Source organism: Mauremys reevesii, linkage group 6 (genome assembly GCF_016161935.1).
Source record: "Mauremys reevesii isolate NIE-2019 linkage group 6, ASM1616193v1, whole genome shotgun sequence".
Taxonomy (NCBI): Eukaryota; Metazoa; Chordata; order Testudines; family Geoemydidae; genus Mauremys; species Mauremys reevesii.
The window spans coordinates 12,471,949-12,492,624 of record NC_052628.1 but is presented as its reverse complement, the minus strand read 5'-3'; the positions used below and the strand labels follow the sequence as shown (position 1 = coordinate 12,492,624).

The 20,676-nt window shown below is 45.3% G+C and overlaps 1 protein-coding gene across 5 annotated transcripts in view; it reads left to right on the top strand.

The window, feature by feature from the left end:
* Nucleotides 1-20,676, top strand: part of LOXHD1 (lipoxygenase homology PLAT domains 1) — a 289,434-nt gene that overhangs the window by 200,988 nt on the left and 67,770 nt on the right. For 3 of the 5 annotated variants that reach the window (XM_039545016.1, XM_039545015.1, XM_039545017.1), the window contains 4 exons: nucleotides 5,932-6,094; nucleotides 10,231-10,385; nucleotides 11,986-12,195; nucleotides 14,141-14,264. In XM_039545016.1, coding sequence (XP_039400950.1) covers nucleotides 5,932-6,094; nucleotides 10,231-10,385; nucleotides 11,986-12,195; nucleotides 14,141-14,264 — 652 coding nt within the window. Of the gene's footprint in view, nucleotides 1-5,931; nucleotides 6,095-10,230; nucleotides 10,386-11,985; nucleotides 12,196-12,416; nucleotides 12,551-14,140; nucleotides 14,265-20,676 lie in introns of those variants that run through there. The other 2 variants (XM_039545018.1, XM_039545019.1) reach the window with 2 other exon arrangements.

Genomic DNA, 20,676 nt, shown 5'->3' with positions numbered 1-20,676 from the left:
AGATCTTATATTTCCTCTCCCTCCATATACAGAGAAAGGGGAGGTGATAGATCAAGACAGGCAGCAAAATCTCCCCCATACTCCTATCGCCGCAATTTTAGCAGCCAAGCAATTTAGGAAACCTCTCCTGACTCCATTGCTGTATCAGGTCACTTGGAGAGGGAGGCAGCTGCTTCTGCACAGTAAGTCGGTAGCTGCAAACAGCTGCCTCCAGATCTATCAAGAGGATTTTGAGTATGGAGATGATACTGCCTTATTTGGAGAAACTACTGATCAACTGCTGCTAACGCTGGAAGAGCTGCGACAGACTGCAGAATCTATAGGACTTAAAATAGGTAGTGATAAAACCAACACTATGCACGCCTCTTGTAAAATGGAAATGAATGACCTGTCGACACTGCATGTCAATGACAGTGGCATTGAATGGGGGAATAGTTTTATCTATCTGGGTAGTCGGTTGAAAGCAAGAGGTTCGGTATCCAAAGTCATAGGTTGGATTGGTCTTGCATCAGTGGCATTTCATCACCTTCGGCAGCCTCTCTTTGGGCAATGGGATGTCTGTGTGACAACTAAACTGTGTGTGTTCAATGCAATAGTGATAGGAACTCTGTTATACGGAGCAGAAACATGACTCTAAATAACAACTGAGGAGAGGAGACTAAACAGTTTTTGGTGTCAACAGTTATGGCGTATTCTTAACATCCATTGCTTTGATTTTTGTCACAAACAAGGAAATGCTTAGATGATTCCAGTAAGTTGCAGTCTTCCATCAGTTGAGAACAAAGTGATTGCAATGGTTGGATTATAGCCAATGTGCAGACGAACCTCTGCTTTTACAGAAGGATCATTGAGATGAGGAAATAGATCACAAAGCTGACCATGAATGAGGTTGGAAAAGAAAGAAGACTTACAAGGGATTGTTCAAGATGGAAGTCTGTTCTATGTGACACTTCCTTCTGCTTCCTAGGTAAAATGGAAATAAGAACTCCTGAAAGTAAAGATTTACAATAATCTAAAGTCTTATTTGATTTGTATATTGTCATTCATACAGGCCATGCTCCAAAATGCTTTAGAGTTAACTTTTGCACGTACAAGGTTACATAACAGCTGTGAGAGGAACAGCGAGAGGAATGACGAGGTATATGCAATAGAGAAATCATTTTTCTGGCTAAGATTTGGAATGAGAGGAAGGTTATTCTAAATGACAGGAGCTGCACAGGAGAAGGCTCCTGCACTAATGATGGGAGTGTCGGGAAGTATAAAGAGGATGATAGCATTACAGCAGAGTGAACAGAGAGGGTAGTGGAGAGAGGTTGACGGGGGAAGCAAGGCTGGCTCTCGACCAGATGACGAACCAGGCGAGGCATGTCTTTGGCCCCCTCCATTTGTTAAACTTTTCAGTACTTTATTTTTTATTGCATTTGTAGCCCATTTCACGACTTCGATGCACAATTTGCATGCATGATTTATCCCTGTCATATTGGATGATAAATTTGCAAGCTGTATTTATTCATGCCATATATAAGCAAATAAAAATTGTTTTCTCTAAGGTTATAGAAACTTTTTTAATTTTAAGAATAACTGAAATGTACTAACATCAAGAAATTGAACTGTGCACCAATATTGGGTGGACTGGTATTAAATCGTGTTACTGTAGGTGACAGACTTAGAATGTTAACCCTAGTCCTTTAGTTCTAAAGGTCACTTTTCTCCCCTTTGTCCTTGTGAACTGAAGCACATCATCAGAGAGATCCAAAGACTGGCCAATGGCATTTTCAAGCAATAAAATAGCAAGCGATGTCAGTGTATCATTGGCCATCATTGATCAAAGATATGTTTTAATGAGCCTGAGCTTCGAAAAGCTGTGCTCACCACTCACGACTGTGACTGGCAGCTTGAGCAGAATCCTCAAAGCTATCCACACATTAGGAAAAGTGTCCTTCAGCTCTGCGCCATGAATGAATTGGAGAACTTGGAGTGGAGAGTGTGATGAATGTTGTCCAATTTGACACAGAGGTCTTTATCATTGATGTCCAAACATTCCCCATGTGTCAGCATCCGGTGAAGGGCCGTATAATTGTTGAAGAGCGTTTTCCTGTCTGCTGGCAACTTACTAAGATCATAGCACCCCAGATCTTTTCATAGTGCTTCATTAGTCCAAACCTTTCTTTGATGAACACTCGAGCAGTGTCAATGAGCGAGCAAAAAACCTCCTTTTTGAATTTTTCTTCTAAGCTTCCTGTCATCTCATCTCTGCCCTCATAACCAAACTTTCTCTTCTTCCAATGAATAGGAGTTTCCTTGAAGACAGGCTCAACTCCTAAGTTTTCTGCCATTTCTTTGGCGCAGCAGTGATGGCATCTTCAAATCCGTTGTCTCTGTAGGCCACAATGAAATCACGGTAGCTTCTCTTTAAAATAGTAGCGGTCATGATGTCCATTGATGAAGTTTGTAATGCCTGGCTTACAGTGTTTGGATGGAACATGATATTGTGCCAAACCACAACTGAGACCAGAAATTTGAAGTCAATGATCTGGTTTGCCAGGCTTTGCACCTCATGTTGGATTCTGGCTTTGGCCTTACTTGACTGTGCCAGTACCATTAGGATTTTATAAACCTCAGTCACTTGATACCTCACTGGCTTTACGCTGTCAATGAGGCTCTCCCAGCGAGTGTCACTTAGCGGCTTCACAATCAGATTTGTAACATTGTCCATGAGGATCTTCTACCTGACAGTTGATGCTGAAAACAGGATGTATATCCTTGGCAGTACTTCAAAGAGAGATACTGAATCTAAAGCAGATGACACTGCACTTGACACAACCAGGTTGAGAGACTGGCAGCCACAAAGCATGAAGAAAACTCTTGGATTCAGCACAAGGATCCTTGCCTGGATCCACTGTTTCTTCCCTTCATGTTTACGCCATTGCAGTAGCCTTGGCCATGGCAGTCCTGAAGCTTTATTTTATTCTCATTCAAAACATTCATAAACAGTTGTGTTAGGCCTTTTCCAGTAGCATCGTTCACAGACCGGAAACCGATAAAATGTTCCTTTACTTGGATACAGCTATCCTCGTCATCAACAAATCTTACAGTAAATGATATCTTTTCAGTGTGATTAATGTCAGGAGTGCAGTCCGTTATTACAGTGCAGTACTTTGCTTTGCCAAGCTGCATCAATATGTTATCAAGCACCGTCCTTGCCATAAGGTCAATCAATTTGTTTCGAATTGTTTTGTAGCAGTAATGATCCATAGCTTCTTTACGAACTACTTGACATAGGTGCTCACACATGACATCATCGTATTTCCCAGGGAGCTCTACCAAACCACGGACATTACTTTTATGTTCGGTGAACAACTTATCTGAGTCCCAGAAAGGTAAATTAGTCTATGCAAGGAAGAGGGTAATTGAGATCAGAGGCTCGAGACTCTGCTATCAGGCATAAGCAAGTTCATTGCGGGTTTCAGAGACAAGGAGCACTAAGCTACACAGGATCTTGAAATGATCAGGAACATCTGTGGAGTCATTTGAATATAGATTTGAGGTGGCCCCATAGAGAGGAAGAGTAGTCCAGTGGTTAAGGCACTAGCTTGCGACTCTGGCAATTTTGGTTCAAGTCCCAGCTATGCCACAATCTTCCTGTGTGATCTCAAGCAAGTCACGTAGTCTCTCTCTGTGCATCAGAATAGCACTGCCCTACCTCAGAGAGGTGTTGTGAGAATAGATACATTAACAATTGCGGGGGACATATAAGTACCGTAGATATAGAATTATAGAATATTAGGGTTGGAAGAGCCCTCAGGAGGTAATCTAGTCCAACCCCCTGCTCAAAGCAGGACCAATCCCCAACTAAATCATCCCAGCCAGGGCTTTGTTAAGCTGGGCCTTAAAAACCTCTAAGGATGGAGATTTCACCACCTCCATAGGTAGCTCATTCCAGTGCTTCACCACCCTCCTAGTGAAATAGTGTTTCCTAATATCCAACCTAGACCTCCCCCACTGCAACTTGAGACCATTACTCCTTGTTCTGTCATCTGCCACCACTGAGAACAGCCAAGCTCCATCCTCTTTGGAACCCCCTTTCAGGTAGTTGAAGGCTGCTATCAAATCCCCCCATCACGCTTCTCTTCTGCAGACTAAATAAGCCCAGTTGCCTCAGCCTCTCCTCGTAAGCAGTGCAATGCAAGATTCTTTCCTGGGTATCTGGCTGGTGAGACCTGCCCACATGCTCAGGGTTTAGCTGATTGTCAAATTTGGGGTCAGGAAGGAATTTTCCTCCAGGGCACATTGGCAGACGCCCTGGGGGGTTTTCGCCTTTCTCTGCAGTGTGGTCACTTGCTGGAAGGTTCTCTGCACCTTGAAGTCTTTAAACCATGATTTGAGGACTTCAGTAACTCAGACATAGGTTAGGGGTTTGTTACAGGAGTGGGTGGGTGAGATTCTGTGGCCTGCGTTGTGCAGGAGGTCAGACTAGGTGATCATAATGGTCCCTTCTGACCTTAAAGCCTTTGAAGTCATGTGCCCCAGACTCCTAATCATTTTTGTTGCCCTCCGCTGGACTCTCTCCAATTTGTTCACATCCCTTCTGTAGTCAGGGGACCAAAAGTGGACGCAATACTCCAGGTGTTGCCTCACCAGTGTTACATGACAGGCAATGGCACATGGCTGTTTGAAAGACAACAGCACGGAGCTACAATAATCAAGGTGAAAAGAACTGAAGCCCTGGATGAGGATCCCATTTCAGTTGGAGTCAAGGCAGTGACACATTCAAAAGCTTTTCCTTCCTTTATGTTGTGTAGTTTGTGCGTGGTCTGGAAGTTAACTTTATTCTGTTCACAATTGTTAAATAACATTTTGAATGCTTTGAAGAAGCCTGTTACTTCTCCTTAGCAAGTGATCTGATATTGATTTTATTTGCTGTTCCACTGTTTTCATGTCTTCCTTAATAGGATAGAAATCATGCTTGTTTCTCCTAAAGTACTCGAAACAAAGCATAAAAACTGATTTCACTTTTTTTCTTAAAGTACTCATGGGAAATGGCTTGAGAGTGCTTGAATTTTAGTATTATTGGGCAAAATCATGAAGTTTGCACTTTAGCAAAATCCTGGAGTATGTACTCAAGCAAAACTATTGACCTCAAGTAGAGTATTACCTGAATAAGGACTGATAAAGGGTTCCAGGATCCTGCAAATCCATATTCACAAATGTCTTTGGTGGGAGGATACTATTGGGAATAAGGGTTTTCAGGATCAGGCACTGAACCCACTGAAATTAGAGAGGGAGAATACCTATTAGATTATATGGTCTAGCCCCTTTTAAGTGGTGGAGTAGTGTACTCTGCATTATCTAGTGCTTTGGTTAGTTTTGTTTGAGCACAGAGTAGCTTTTGATACTGAATAATGGAAAGGATTGTATTATCTAACAGTATACTTTGTTCTGCTTCCTTCAGGGCCGGCACTTCCATTTAGGCGACCTAGGCAGTCGCCTAGGGTGCCAGGATTTGGAGGGGGCGGCATTTTGCCGGGAGGGCGGCAGGTGGCTCCGGTGGACCTCCCGCAGGCATGCCTGTGGAGGGTCCGCTGGTCCCGCAGCTCCAGTGGAGCATCTGCAGGCACGCCTGTGGCAGGTCCACCAGAGCCCCAGGACCGGCGGATCCTCCGCAGGGACGCCTGCAGGAGGTCCACCAGAGCCGCGGGACTGGCAGTGAAATGGGTAGAGCCGGCCCTGCGCCTAGGGCGCTAAAAACCCTGGTGCCGCTCCTGGCTTCAATTGCATACTTGCGTTGTCTAGTTGTTCTACTTAGCACAATTTTTAATCTGTGCATACACACATACTGGAATTCACTGTGCTTGCAAATCAATGGCTGTGTCCAGTGGTTGAGAAGGAACTGACAAGCTCGCCCTCTAAAAAAGAATATGTCTTTGCCAGGGTTCGGAAACAATCACGTTTCCATGTCAAAGGTGGCTTGCAAAATCTGAAGATGATGGCGAGATTGTAAGAGAACTTGTACCATCTGATATCTTTACTGAAAAACTCCTGAAAGATGGGACACTAAAGCAGATAGAACAGGAAGTTGAAGAACCACTGGAAAGTAAGTAAAATTCCACCGCGCCTTGACTTATTATTTTGACCCTTTGGAACAAGCCGTTTGGATATGTAGTTCAGGTAGATGCATGCTCCTAAAGGTTGCTTCTTTGCAATTATGGCCATTGAGTGAAAAATCAATCATTTAAACTGCAATATTTTATGTGAAAAAGCTAGTATCTCCCATCTGGATTACTGTAACTTCCCGTTCTCTGGCCTCCTTGATGCCCAGCACGCTCTCATCCAGTCCTTACAAACACAGCTGCTACAATCATCTTCCCTGGCTGCTGTTCTGACTGTGTCTCACACACATCCTTTGAATTTCTGTACTGGCTCCCCTTTATACACAAGTTTCCAACATCTTGTCTTCCAGGCCGTGTAAACATCTCTAGTTATTTGTCCTCATCTCCTTTTGTATTGTCCTCCACCCTTCTGCTCCACCTAGTAGCCTTGATGCTCCATTTGCAGCTTTTTTCCACAATTGTCTTTGCACTTTCTTTCACACTGCCCCTTAAGCAGGGGTGAGCTGGAGCTGGTTCGCACCGGTTGTTAAATTTAGAAGCCGGTTTAGAACCGGTTGTTAAAGGGGTGGGCAAACTATGTGGCCCGCGGGACCGTCCTGTCCAGCCTGCCAGAGCTCCCAGCTGGGGAGGCTCCCCCGGCCCCTCCCCTGCCTTCCTCTCTCTCACAGAGCTTTGAGCGGCATGGTAAGGGGGTGGGGCTGCACGGCATCCATACACACTGCCCTGAGCAGCATGGTAAGGGGGCCAGGCTGGGGCTGGGAGGAGGGGTTGGATTAGGGGCAGGGAGCAGTTGGAGGGGGCAGAGGTTTTGGGGGGTTGGTCAGGGGACGGGGAATGGGGTGGGTTGGGTAGGCGTGAGAGTTCCGGGGGTCTGTTGGGGTGGTGGTGGATGGGGTTGGGGCAGTCAGGGGACAGGGAGCGGGGTGAGTTGAGTAGGGGGTGGGGTCCTGGGGGGCAGTTAGGGTGGGGAACTTTCAGGAGGGGGTGCTCGGGACAAGGAGCAGGGGTGGGGTTGAGGGGTTGCGGGTACTGAGGAGGGAAGTTGGGGGCAGGACGTGGGGGGGTTCAGATGGGGGGGTCAGGCTGTTTGGGAGGCATGTGGGGCTTGTACTCACCAGGCAGTTCCCTACCAGGTCTTCGGTGGCACTTTGGCGGTGGGTCCTTCACTCGTTCCGGGTCTTTGGTGGCACTGAAGGACCCACCACCGAAGTGCCACTGAAAACCCGGAGTGAGTGAAGACCCCTCGCCACCGAAGTGCCACCCAAGACCCAGTAGAGAACCGGTTATTGGGATTTTGGGAGCTCATCACTGCCCTTAGGTACATAACACCCTCCCAGAACTGGTCTGCAGGGCAGCTACTCAATCCTCATTCAGATCCCTCTGTAAGTAGGTTGAGTTCCTATCCTGCCCTGGACAGAGAATACAAATGCTATGCAACACCTGGATTTACCTCTTCCTGGTATTTGACTTTCTGGTGTAAATAGCAACAACACAATATACATTTCAGCCTAAACTTCTCCCTTGAACTTGGCTGTTGCTAAGGATTTCTCTGCAACACCTCCCTGATCCAACCCTTAGTTACCTCTGCCTTATAGAGAGATTCTGACCCCGCTCATATCCTGATTGGAACTAATTGAATCCAACTGCCAGTATTACTTGCCATCTTCTTTCAGGGTGCAAGTACCTGGCAGCAGGATGGTTCAACCATGGAAATCATCCCATCCAGTATTTCTTATTCTCTTTCACAGCTTGATTTGTATTTACACTATGCTTAGGGCCCTACCAAATTCACAGCCATGAAATATGCATCACTGACTCTGAAATCTGGTCTTTTGTGTGCTTTTACCCTATGCAGATTTCACAGGGGAGACCAGTGTTTCTCAAATTGCGGATCCTGACCCAAAAGGGAGTTGCAGGTGGGGGGGGCCCGCAAGGTTATGTTAGGGGGCTCGCGGTATTGCCACCCTTACTTCTGCGCTGCCTTCGGAGCTGGGGAGCCAGAGAGTGGCGGCTGTTGGCTGGGCGCTCAGCTCTGAAGGCAGCGCAGAAGTAAGGACGGCAGTACCATACCATGCCACCCTTAATTCTGCGCTGCTGCTGGCGGCTGCTCTGCCTTCAGAGCTGGGCTCCTGGCCAGCAGCCACAGCTCTCCAGTTGCCCAGCTCTGAAGGCAGCGCCGCCACCAGCAGCAGCACAGAAGTAAGGGTAGCAGTACCGCAACGCCCCTGAAACACCCCCCCCCCCCACACACACACAACTCCTTTTTGGGTCAGGATCCCTACAAGAACAACACCATGATGTTTCAGATTTAAATTGCTGAAATCCTATGACCGTGAAATTGGCCAAAATGGACCGTGAATTTGGTAGGGCCCTAACTATGCCATTCTGTCAGTGTACATAATTTATGCACACCTTATGAGCTTTTGTAATTATAAGATGAGCTAGCAAGTCAAAGTGAGGACTAAACAGGAGCCTGGGGTTTACCTGGACCTGCTAACTCATATTACAACTTGTCTTCATTAGGATTTTACCTTGTGTTAGTTACCAGATGTTAACTAACACCAGGTAAGAACATGCCTTTTCTAGTGAAGACAAGGCCTTAGACTATTAAGTTCTTTGAGATGGGGACAGTGTCTTCTGTATTGTTTTTAGAGCTGATTTTGGGTATTAGCCCAAAATAAATAATAAAAAATAACAGTTTCCTTTGCTATAGTAGTGCATTCTGCTCCAAAGAGCTCCTGAAATGATATGCAAAGAATCAAATTTAATAAATTGATTATGCAGAACATATGTTGGGACCACTGCACCCATTATTAAAGTGCAGTTATTTCTTGGCTGGAACACCACAGTTTAACTGAGTATAGCAATGCTGCACAACAATTTAGGACATGATGTCAGAAAAGTACTTTATTCGGTTGAAACTGCAGGTGGAATTTAAGTAGATACATTGTAATTAACTATCCAAATTGGAATTTGGCCAGCACGCCAGAGTTAACACCTCTACTCTGATGAAAAATGCCAGAGTATCTTTGATAACCACAAGCCATCAGAACATCTTTTTGTTATGGCACCCACTGCAGCATAATGCGCTCTGTGGCTAATGAAAGAACAAAGCAGAAAAAGTGAAATTGCAGCAAACCAAAAAATATTCTCAGGGCTAAATGAGCCTGATCCATCTCCCACTGCAATCACAGGGAGTCTTTCCACTGATTACAATGGAAGCTGGGGCAGCCCCTGTATTATTCTGAGAGCTAAGTGTGAAAGGACTCTAAAAAAAAAAGCAAAAAACCCCACACCTTATCTGTGAAGCTATTAATGTACAAAGAAGAATCCCACCATCAAACGTGATAAGTCTCCATATCTCAAGTTTTTGTGCCTCCAATAAAAAGTGCAGCTTTTTCTCCTTCTCATTTTTGAATCATGTGGGAGTAGCATGGGAAGCTGCCAGTGAGACTCTCTTTGGGGTTTGCGTGGCACTAATGTGAGTAAAAATCTGTCAGCTGCTATTAGCGTTTGCAGGGAACATTCTTTCAGTCACTGTTTGTTCTCCTCATGTAAATGGGGTGAAGCAGATACCCGGAAATAGCTGCATTTAACACATTAGAAAAGCACATTCCTGAAGATTGTTATGAGATTGTATTGGATCACTGTTGAGTGAGCTCAACAAAGAAGATACTTAAACAGTACAACACCAACGTGTCTTTCATTAAATATTGTCCAAGCAAGAAGATTCTGGAGTCTGCTCTCAGAGTCCCATTAACTCTGGTGGTAATTTCCCATTAAAATCCCTAGAGCTTGTTTGTGGAGGAGAGAGTATTAAGAATCCACAACTCCAGACCACTTATCCCTCTCATATGCAGTGGAGAGCAGATCCTGAATCCGAATCCTGAAAGACGCTGAGTTCACTCAACTCCCATTGACATTAGATGTAGTCAGTAATAATAAGGATACTTAGCATCTTTAATTGCACATTCTGTGTTCAAGGCACTGTAGAGACATTAACTAGATGGGAGTTCATGGGAGCTCAGCACCTCTTACACTGCCCTCGGCGTATAGGATTAGGCCCTGAGAATCCATCTGCTCCCAAATCATATATTTAGATATCTGTTTCTTTATATAGTTCATACATACAAGATAACTGTGTTCACTGGCGATATCTATGGCGCTGGGACAGATGCAAATGTTTTCCTGACTATATATGGAGACCTCGGGGACACCGGGGAGAGAAAACTCAGCAAGTCTGAAACTAACTCCAACAAGTTCGAAAGAGCACAGGTACAGATAAAACTGACTGGTAACATTTTCCATATTGCAGGCCTTAAGCAAAGTGATGAACAAATGTTGTAACTGCCCTTCCCTAGCTGCAAGTACCAGTCTGTAAGGATGGTCAGAACTGATGGATGGCAATCCTGACACAAAGGATCATGTTTATTACCTCTTAAAACCTTACATTTTCAGTTTAATGTTGGTGCTTATGTACTACAATGATAGGCTCTATAGCAATACCTAAGATGGACAAGATCTTTCTTTGCTTGGAGCCAGTGAGATAGGGCCAGTCTGGCCCATATCAAGCCTCCTAGGTTTCAGCTGCAAAATTGGAAGTATCCAGTGTTTAAATTTTGCCAGGGCTAAGCCTGGGCACTTCTTGGCTTGGTGGTTCATCGCCCCGACACCTCTGGGCTTGCTGCATCAGTTATGAAAGTAAAAAAATTGCTTGAGCCCTGGCACCTCTTTCATTACAAATTAAGCAGTGGAAGCACCAATAATTAAGGGCATGGTTACTATCCCTTGTGCTGATTTATATCTCCCAAAAGGGAGGGCAGCTTTGGTGAATCTGACCATAATGTGTATTATAATTAATCTTGGGGCATCATCTTCTGACACATTTTTGTAAGCTCTTAAAGTGTGATTCTACTCTGAGAAATGATGAAAAATGACACTAGGTTGTTCCATGTTTGTCACTCCATGATTTCCAGATCAAATGTGCTCATTTTAAAAGTTACCAACAGCCATCCCTGCAGACTCCATCTTATATCTGAGGGTATGTTTACACTGCAAAGAAAAACCCGCTCACCAAGTCACAGAGCATGGGTCAATCGATTTGGGTTTGTAGGCTAAGGCTGTGGGACTAAAAATAGCAGTAGCTGTTCAGATTTGGGCTGGAGCCTGGGCTCTGAGACTTCCCCCCTCACTGGGTTTTAAAGTCTGGCTCCAACCCAAGTGGGAATGTCTGCACTGCTATCTTTAGCCCCGGCCACAGCCTGAGCCTCGTGAGCCCAAGATAATTGGCCTGTGGTCTAACACTCATTGCCGTGGGGTTTTCTTTGCAGGGTAGGCATACCCTGAGAGTCCAGCAAGTTTCTTTCCTGCTAACTTCACTAGCAATTGTGTATGTATAATAATCAAGTGCAGAATTTGCTCCATTGTCTCCAATGTGTTGCACCAGGTATAAATGATGGCAGAATTTGGAGCTGCAATTGAAATGTAGTTAACAGTTCTGTTGTTGTGTTAACCAGAGGAGAATCCAGCTCACTTTCTCTTAGCTCTGTTGTCCTTGGAGAGCTAACAACAGTAAACAGTAAAATCTTACTTTTGACACTAAAGTCAGCAGATACCAGCTCCAAGTGCTCAACACATCTGTTCCCTTTGAGTAAGAGGGTGACTTTTTACATATTCATGTTCACAGCACAGCCACACTTTAAATCTCTCCCTCTCAGGACAGTTTTAATGGACACAGACTCTTTTACAGACAACTCTGCTGCAGCTTTTAATCAAATACTGTCCGGTAGGGCCGGGTTTACACATGCATTATACTCCATTGTACACATTAGCTATTGTTCATTATGAGAAACTATTGCTATTAAACATCCTGTAGGAGGATAAGTTCACAATACAGGCTGTGGACCTTGGGATTATATACAAGATCAAGATTCATCATGACAACACCATGCTGAATGCTGACTGGTACCTGGAAAAAGTAGAGATTCTGGATGAAACCACAGAAGAATTGTACCTCTTTCTGTGTGAACGCTGGCTTTCTACAAAGAAGGAGGACAAAAGGATAGAGCGGACACTTTATGAACAGGTACAGTAATAACACCTAGCACAAGGATCCTGACCAGGGCTTCTGAGCACTACTACATTGCTGCTAATAAAAATGAGATGCATGGCCTTTCATCTGGTTGCAGTCCAGCACAGTTCATTAGTGACCTAAACGTGTTACCCCCAAAGGTTGTTTTTTGGCCTATGTAAAATGAATTGGTGTTCTCACTCTGGTCCCCCATCACTGACTTCTTTTGTTTGCAGTCTCAGTGGAGAGACCATGGCCTGAATGGTTAGTTGAGACTTACCCTCTTCAGATCAGGATCCAAGTGCACTGGCAGGGCGGTGTAGAGAATGCTGCAGTGTTGCTGCCTGTGCTGTCCCTACCCAGCAGATAAGTAATAGATTTCTTTCCCTGGAGTTCTCAATCCAAAATTCTGGGTTGTATGGCCCCTGCCTCTCCACCCATCAATCCTAATAAATAAGGCAACATCTTTCACCAGTACTAAAAATATGCAGTGAAATGCCCTCTTGCTAGCACCTGGAAAGGCTTTGTATGTATTGTTTAATCAGTCTAATATAGCTAATTAGAATTCAAAATACATGTATTAATTAAAATTAGCAAACTGGATTACGTTAATAGGCGCTTCTTGCCTTTATACAGGAAGGCACAGCACTGCAGCTGATTAACGTCTGTTGTGTTTATGGGGTTTGCTTTACAAAACATAGTTACATTTTAATTGAAAGTTACTACTAAAATTATCATTAACAAATGGGGCCAAACTCATCCCGGGTATAGTGCTAGAGAGGTAAACAGGGTTGCACCAGGGATGATCCTGGTGCTTTGCATCTAATATAATTATAGTTCCCAGCAAAGAGTCCTCTGAGTTCTTGTGGTCACGCCCACCCTGTTGCTCATATTAATTCCCTCTCAAAGAGACAAAATTAATTAGATTTAAAAAATGAAAAGGTTGTGGGGAAGGATTCTCCTGTTACGTGGGGGCTATGACACAAAACCCATCCTCAATAATTGTTCTAAAAATATAATAGCTTTGAAATTTAGGATTATTCAGCTTTGCAGCATTTGTTTAGCCTTTGACTCTTGTGTAGTACGGATCAACCAGTCTAACAGCTACTGTGTATGTCTTGTTAAGCAAATCTATAGCTACTCTACCTGTCTACCTTGCCTGTGGTCATTGCTCTGTCATTGCAGTGTTTAGTTCATTTGATTTTAAATTCATTTATTTTAATCTGCCCCCAGATTTTCAGTGTGCTGCAGATTGTCCTCCTGCAATGCATAGCTGCATTGCAGAAGCTGGCACGCTGCTGATTTTATAGAATCATAGAATCATAGAAGATTAGGGTTGGAAGAGACCTCAGGAGGTCATCTAGTCCCACCCCCTGCTCAAAGCAGGACCAACATCAACTAAATCATCCTAGCCAGGGCTTTGTCAAGCCGGGCCTTAAAAACCTCTAAGGATGGAGATTCCACCCCCTCCCTAGTAACCCATTCCAGTGCTTCACCACCCTCCTAGTGAAACAGTATCAGAGGGGTAGCGGTGTTAGTCTGGATCTGTAAAAGCAGCAAAGAGTCCTATGGCACCTTATAGACTAATAGATGTATTGGAGCATGAGCTTTCATGGGTGAATACCCACTTCGTTGGATGCATGTCCAACGAAGTGGGAATTCACCCACGAAAGCTCATGCTCCAATATGTCACAACACATTTTTGTTATGTACATTAAGCGTATGCCAGTTGCCTTCATTGTATTACTCCTGGAAATGGTGGAGTTAAGGTCATTATAGTAAAGTAAATGGATGAGCTGTAATAAATGGTGAGGAATCATGCTTATGGGAGCTATACTGAGCAAAAACGACATGGAGAGCTAGAGGGATTTCGTGTAATGTTGTTTAAGGCATATAGAAACAGCTGGCAATACTGTGAGCACTGAACCTGGTTATCTTCACGTATGTGTGTTCTAATTAGAGCTATGATGGTGAACGGAACAGCCTGGGTGGCTCGTCTCTCAGCCTGAAGAGCCAAGATAGCAATGCAAATGTGAAGAATAAGAAGAAATTCAGCTTGAACGGGTCTGCACAGGGAGGCTCATGTAAGAGAACTGTGTGTGTGTGTGTGGAGTGGATGTACGTGTGTGTTCTTGATTTGAATTCTTTAGGCGATGTGTTTTTACTGGTGAAGACCAAAGTGGGGCAGAAAGGTAAATTGTTCTGGTCATCCTGCAGCTGTACCACCTGGGGCTGTGATCCTGTGGGATCTCATAAGCTCAGCAGAATCAGGCTGGATCGGTGCTTGGATCTGTTTGTATATTGCTATTTCTATCGTGGTCTTCACCATAGCAACTAAATAATCTACATGGTAAAAGACACTTCCTATACCTCCAGACTTCTTCTTTCCCTCCCACCTAAACCTAGGTTATGTAGTGCTAGATCCCGGGGATTGAGTCCTTCATCTCCCATGAGAATAAATTCTATAAGCAACGTGTTTTGTGTGACATGAGCACATAACTAGGTAGATTCTCCAAGAACACCCTCTCCACAACCACCCCAGGTGAAACCTGCACAGAGGACTTCTAACACAAACCCAGACTTCTTTAGGAAGCAGTATGGCTGGTTCATAGGGGGTACTCTTTTCCTCAAGTCTGTGTTGACTCAATACTTTCTCATGGTGTTGCTGAAGGTGCTGTCTTTTGCATGAGACTCTTGTGGGCATTAAAAATCCCATGACTCTCTTTAAGAGTTGGGGTGTTAACACTGATATCCTGGACAAATTCCAGCTCATGCAACTGCCTTCTGACTCCTTAAAATCCCCCCTGCATTTTAATTTGGAAAAGGGTTCTCACGTCCCCTTTCCCAATCTGCAGTGTAATATTACTGTCAGCTGCTAAACAACTGCCGAGTTTCATGTGTGCGTTCAGTGGTGGGCAAAGTGATCCCTGCATATATTGTTTGTTACCATTTGTTAAGCACTAATTGTGTGATTGGCTTTGTGCAAAACTCAGAGGAAGATTTCATCCCAGCCACATGGAGCCTCCTTCCAGCCAATGTCACCTTGATATCTAAGTATAATGACCTGATCTTGCGTGGGTGATCGGGGCACGGGGAACCTTGCATATTCCACTTAGCACCTACTGGTGCAGGGACCAGTGGCCTCAATACCATTGTGTGCTAGGACAATACAAGGATGAAGGAAAACTGAGGCAGGCACTGGCCCTCCTGAGGTATAATAGCAGGCATGTCAAGATGCATATGGTTTTGAGAAGGTCAACACCTCCACTAGACTCGCAGCCAATCGTCTAGACTCACAGGATTTGAGACAGGCAGCTAGCCCCTCAGATGAACAGGGCTTTTGGGGAAGACAGCCACCTCCCCAGACACTCAGAATCATACACCAGTTCCCTCCTCCACCCTCACCTTCCAGACACCCAGGATTTGAGAGCAGGAGAGTAAAGGCACTTTCTGGAAGGGACAGCTTTGGTGGAAGAAGTTGTACAAGGCGTATATAGCTTGTGCACTGCATCCATTCAAGTATGCAAAGCTCTTTGAGATCCTTTGCTGCGACAGGGGCTATATGTATGTAAGATGTGTTATCACCAAATAACAGCCTCTTCTGTACGGGTTAGAGGATCAATTTCCAGCGCAGGCTTTTACTTGCTGCTTTTATCAGATGCTCTTTCCAGTTCGCTCTCTCTTCTGAGGCCTCATGTCCTATATGGCATATTAGATCTAAATTCAACTCTGTGGGCCCTGAAATTCTATGTCACTGTTTGCCACCTGCTACCCTTAGCCCATTCAGGACCCTTCCCTGCGCGGCACACTCAGTACAGTATGGATGGCAGTGTTTAGTTCATTTGATTTTAAATTCATTTATTTTAATCTGCCCCCAGATTTCCAGTGTGCTGCAGATTTTCCTCCTGCAATGCATAGCTGCATTGCAGAAGCTGACACGCTGCTGATTTTATAGAATCATAGAAGATTAGGGTTGGAAGAGACCTCAGGAGGTCATCTAGTCCAACCCCCTGCTCAAAGCAGGACCAACATCAACTAAATCATCCTAGCCAGGGATTTGTCAAACCGGGCCTTAAAAACCTCTAAAGATGGAGATTCCACCCTCTCCCTAGTAACCCATTCCAGTGCTTCACCACCCTCCTAGTGAAACAGTATCAGAGGGGTAGCGGTGTTAGTCTGGATCTGTAAAAGCAGCAGAGAGTCCTGTGGCACGGCTTGCAAGATGAGATGATGCATCAGCCTTATATAGACTTTTTGGAGTCTGCAGTCACATGGACAAGTCTCTGCATACTTTGTGTGTAGCTGATGGTCGTCTGGGATATTTCTTATAACTTCAACTACAAAATGATACACAGACATACAGACAGCATAATCATAACCAGCAACCCAGAACCTGGTCTTAGACACCTTATAGACCCCTTAACTTAAGATTTGGTGCCACTACAGGACCTTTCATGGGTGAATACCCAGATATTTATATCAATAATGTCACAGGCACCTTATAGACTAATAGATGCATGTCCAACGAAGTGGGAATTCACCCACGAAAGCTCATGCTCCAATACCTCTGTTAGTCTATAAGGTGCCACAGGACTCTTTGCGGCTAGTGAAATAGTGTTTCCTAATATCCAACCTAGACCTTCCCCACTGCAACTTGAGACCATTGCTTCTTGTTCTGTCATCTGCCACCACTGAGAACAGCCGAGTTCAGTTCCTCTTTGGAACCACCCTCCTTCAGGTAGTTGAAAGCTGCTATCAAATCCCCCCCTCATTCTTCTCTTCTGCAGACTAAACAATCCCAGTTCCCTCAGCCTCTACTCATAAGTCATGTGCCCGGCCCCCTAATCATTTTCATTGCCCTCCATGGGACTCTCTCCAATTTTTCCACATCCTTTCTGTAGTGGGTGGACCAAACCTGGATGCAGTACTCCAGGCGTGGCCTCACCAGTGCCGAATAGAGGGGAATAATCACTTCCCCCTGATTGGCTGGCAATGCTCCTACTAATACAGCCCAATATGCCGTTGGCCTTCTTGGCAACAAGGGCACACTGCTGACTCATATCCAGCTTCTCATCCACTGTAATCCCCAGGTCCTTTTCTGCAGAACTGCTGCTTAGCCAGTCGGTCCCCAGCCTGTAGCGGTGCATGGGATTCTTCCTTCCTAAGTGCAGGATTCTGCACTTACCCTTGTTGAACCTCAACCAATTTCTTTTGGCCCAATCCTCGAATTTGTCTAGGTCACTCTGGACCCTATCTACCTTTAAAGGCTCTCTTCCCAATAAGAAAGGCTAGAGACTTAATTTTTTAAGAAAGGGAAAGCACTGATTATGGAGCACAATTATAAAGCAGCTGTGTTTAGAATGGGGTATTTTTGGGGGCCATTTATGCACTTCCATAATCTCGTATGCATGGGCCCTGACAGTATTTTGCTCTGTGTTTATAAAGCCCCTGGTCACCATGGCATCTATGCACACATGCAGCATTTAACAGCCAAAAAACCCCACAGCTGGTGTTACTGGTTATTGTCTCTTGCTTTTCCCATTTTCAGTCTTAGGTTATGAATCTGATTTTATGTTGCCCATCCCACCCAGTAACCTACTTGTCTCAGTGCTACTCAAATCTTCCTATTGTTCTTCACTCATTCTGGGATGAGCAGACCCAGTATTGTGCTTATGAAGGGGGTGTACTCACCACCTGTCACACTCCCTTGTATCCGGGTGCAGTGCTGCAAGGGTCCTCATCTGCAGTGCCTCCTTCTGGCCATCTGCCTCTTGCCAGGTCTTCGGTGGCTCAGCTCTCTGGCCAAGTCACAGGAAGTTCGGTCATATCACTGTCAGCTGGGAGCTAGCTGGTAGGTCATAGGCAAGGCTGAGCCTGGCCTTAAAGGGCCAGCCAGCCTGTGACAGTGCTGCAATGAGAAATAAGTGAGGTCTTTCTGTAATTCTCACCGTCCTTCTGATACTGCTTCCTCAGCAGAGGAATGAATAACTGCCTTACATCCATCATCTGGGCATTCCATGTAACTTCCCAAATCACATGTAAGATCTCAATGTCTTCCATTCAGCGCCATCGCTAATGGAACTATAATGGTTTCCACATTCTTTTGCAGGTGTAGCAACTTTTAGGCCTCTGGTATTTTCAATATCTGGAGAAGTACCACAGTCCCAATAAACGAGAGAGGTTGTCCCAGGCCCCAGAGGGAGACTGAACAAACAAAGACGTTATTTTGTAGTGGTCAGGGCAGAGGATTGCAAGCCAGAACTCCTCTGATTAACTCATTGGATACCCTTGGGCAAGTCACTGAGGCCCAGATTTTTAAAGGTTTTTAAGCACATGCTGTGCTCAGCATTGCAACACCTAACTGGTTTAGGAGCGTAAATCTCATTTTCGAAAAGGATATAGGCCGTTAAGAGACAAAATCCCATGAACAGTCAATGGGACTTAGGCTCCTGGGTGCCTAAATCACATTTAAAAAAGGAAACTTAGGCTTTTATATCAGTTTGGCGTTGCAATGCTGAGCACAGCAATGCTTAAGTACCTTTAAAAATCTCGGCCTTAACATCACTCAGCTTATCCATATGTAAAATGGGGGATGATAATACTTTCCTAGCTCACATGTGTGCTGTCAGATTGAATGCTTGTGAAGTACTTTGAGTTCTGTTTAAGTTCTGTATAGTATTAGCAGTAATTGTGTGAAGAAAGCCATTTTAACCTACCACAGGATGACAGAGTGAAGTGGTCTTCCAGTGGAAGAACTCTCCAAAAGGAATTCAGAATACTCTTTAATGATGGTGGGAGGCTACAGCGTGACACCTCTTGTGGGGTGTGTCAAATGTATGTAACCCACATCGTCATCTTTTCGATGAAGAGGCACCATCATTGCATTGCTTAAACAATTGTATTACAGTGAATTCATTGCACACTCATTACACTGATGTGCACGATTAAGCATAATTGGTACTGTGTAGTGGAGAATAATTCTTGCCTAATGTTTAATTCACTTCTGTGCTGTTACAGTCAATTTCAGAAGCCTGAAATTGGGGTTGTATGAAATTCATTGGTTTCAGCTCACAGGGGAAAGAGTAGATTTAATTTGCATGAATTCATGCCCACGTGTAAGTTTTGCTGGAAGTTTCAAGTTCAAATCAATAGCAAAAACTTCATCAACTCCACTGTCATAGAATCATAGAAATGTAGGGCTGGAAGGGACTCCAAAAGTCATCCAGTCCAGCCCCCTGTATTGTAGCAGGACCAAGAAATCTAGACCATCCGTGAGAGGGGTTTGTCGAACCTGTTTTTAAAAACCTCCAATGATGAGGATTCTACAGCTTTCCTTGGAAGCCTGTTCCAGAGCTTAACTACCCTTTATAGTTAGAAAGCTTTTCCTAATATCTAACCTAAATCTCCCTTGCTGCAGATTAAGCCAGAGGTGGGCAAACTATGGCCCGCAGGCCATATCCGGCCTGCGGGACCATCTTGCCTGGTCCTTGAGCTCCCAGCCAGGGAGGCTAACCCTTGGCCCATCCCCTGTTGTCCCTCCTCCCCCGCAGCCTCAGCTCGCCGTGCCACCAGTGCTCTGGGCAGCAGGGCTGCGAGCTCCTGCCGGGCACTGTGGCGACATGGCTGGCTCCAGCTGGGTGGCGCGGCTGCCAGTCCTGCTGCTCTGAGTGGCATGGTAAGGGGATGGGGAGTGGGGGAGTTCGATAAGAGGAAGAGAGTCCTGGGGGGCAGTCAGGGAACTGGGAGCAGGGGGCAATTGGATGGGGTGGAGGTTTGGGGAGGGATGGTCAGGGGACAGGGAGCAGGGGGCAGTTGGATATGCGTGGGAGTCCCGGGGCCTGTCAGGGGCGGGGTGTGGATAGGGGCGGGGCAGTTGGGACAGGGAGCTGGGGAGGTTGGATAGGTGTCCCAGGGGGGCAGTTAGGAGGGGGGGATCCCGGGAGGGGGTGGTTAAGGGACAAGGAGCAGGGGGGGTTGGATGGGTTGGGGATTCTGAGGGGGCAGTCAGGGGGCAGGAAGTGGGAGGGGTGGATAGAGGGCGGGGGCCAGGCTGTTTGGGGAGGCACAGCCTTCCCTACCTGGCCCTCCATACAATTTCAGAACCCCAATGTGGCCCTCAGGCCAAAAAGTTTGCCCACCCCTGGATTAAGCCCATTACTTCTTGTATTACCATCAGTGGACATGGAGAACAATTGATCACCATCCTCTTTATAAACAGCCTTTAGTATATTTGAAGACTGTTATCAGGTCCCCTCTCAGCCTTCTTTTTTCAAGACAAAACATGCCTAGTCTTTTTTAAAACTTTTCTCATAGGTCAAGATTTCGAAACCTTTTATCATTTTTGTTGCTCTCCACTGGACTCTCTCCAATTTGTCCACATCTTTCCTGAATTTGGACACAATAGTCCAACTGAGGCCTCACAAGTGCCGAATAGAGTGGGACTGTTACCTCCTGTGTCTTACATACGGCACTCCTTTTAATACACCTCAGAATGAT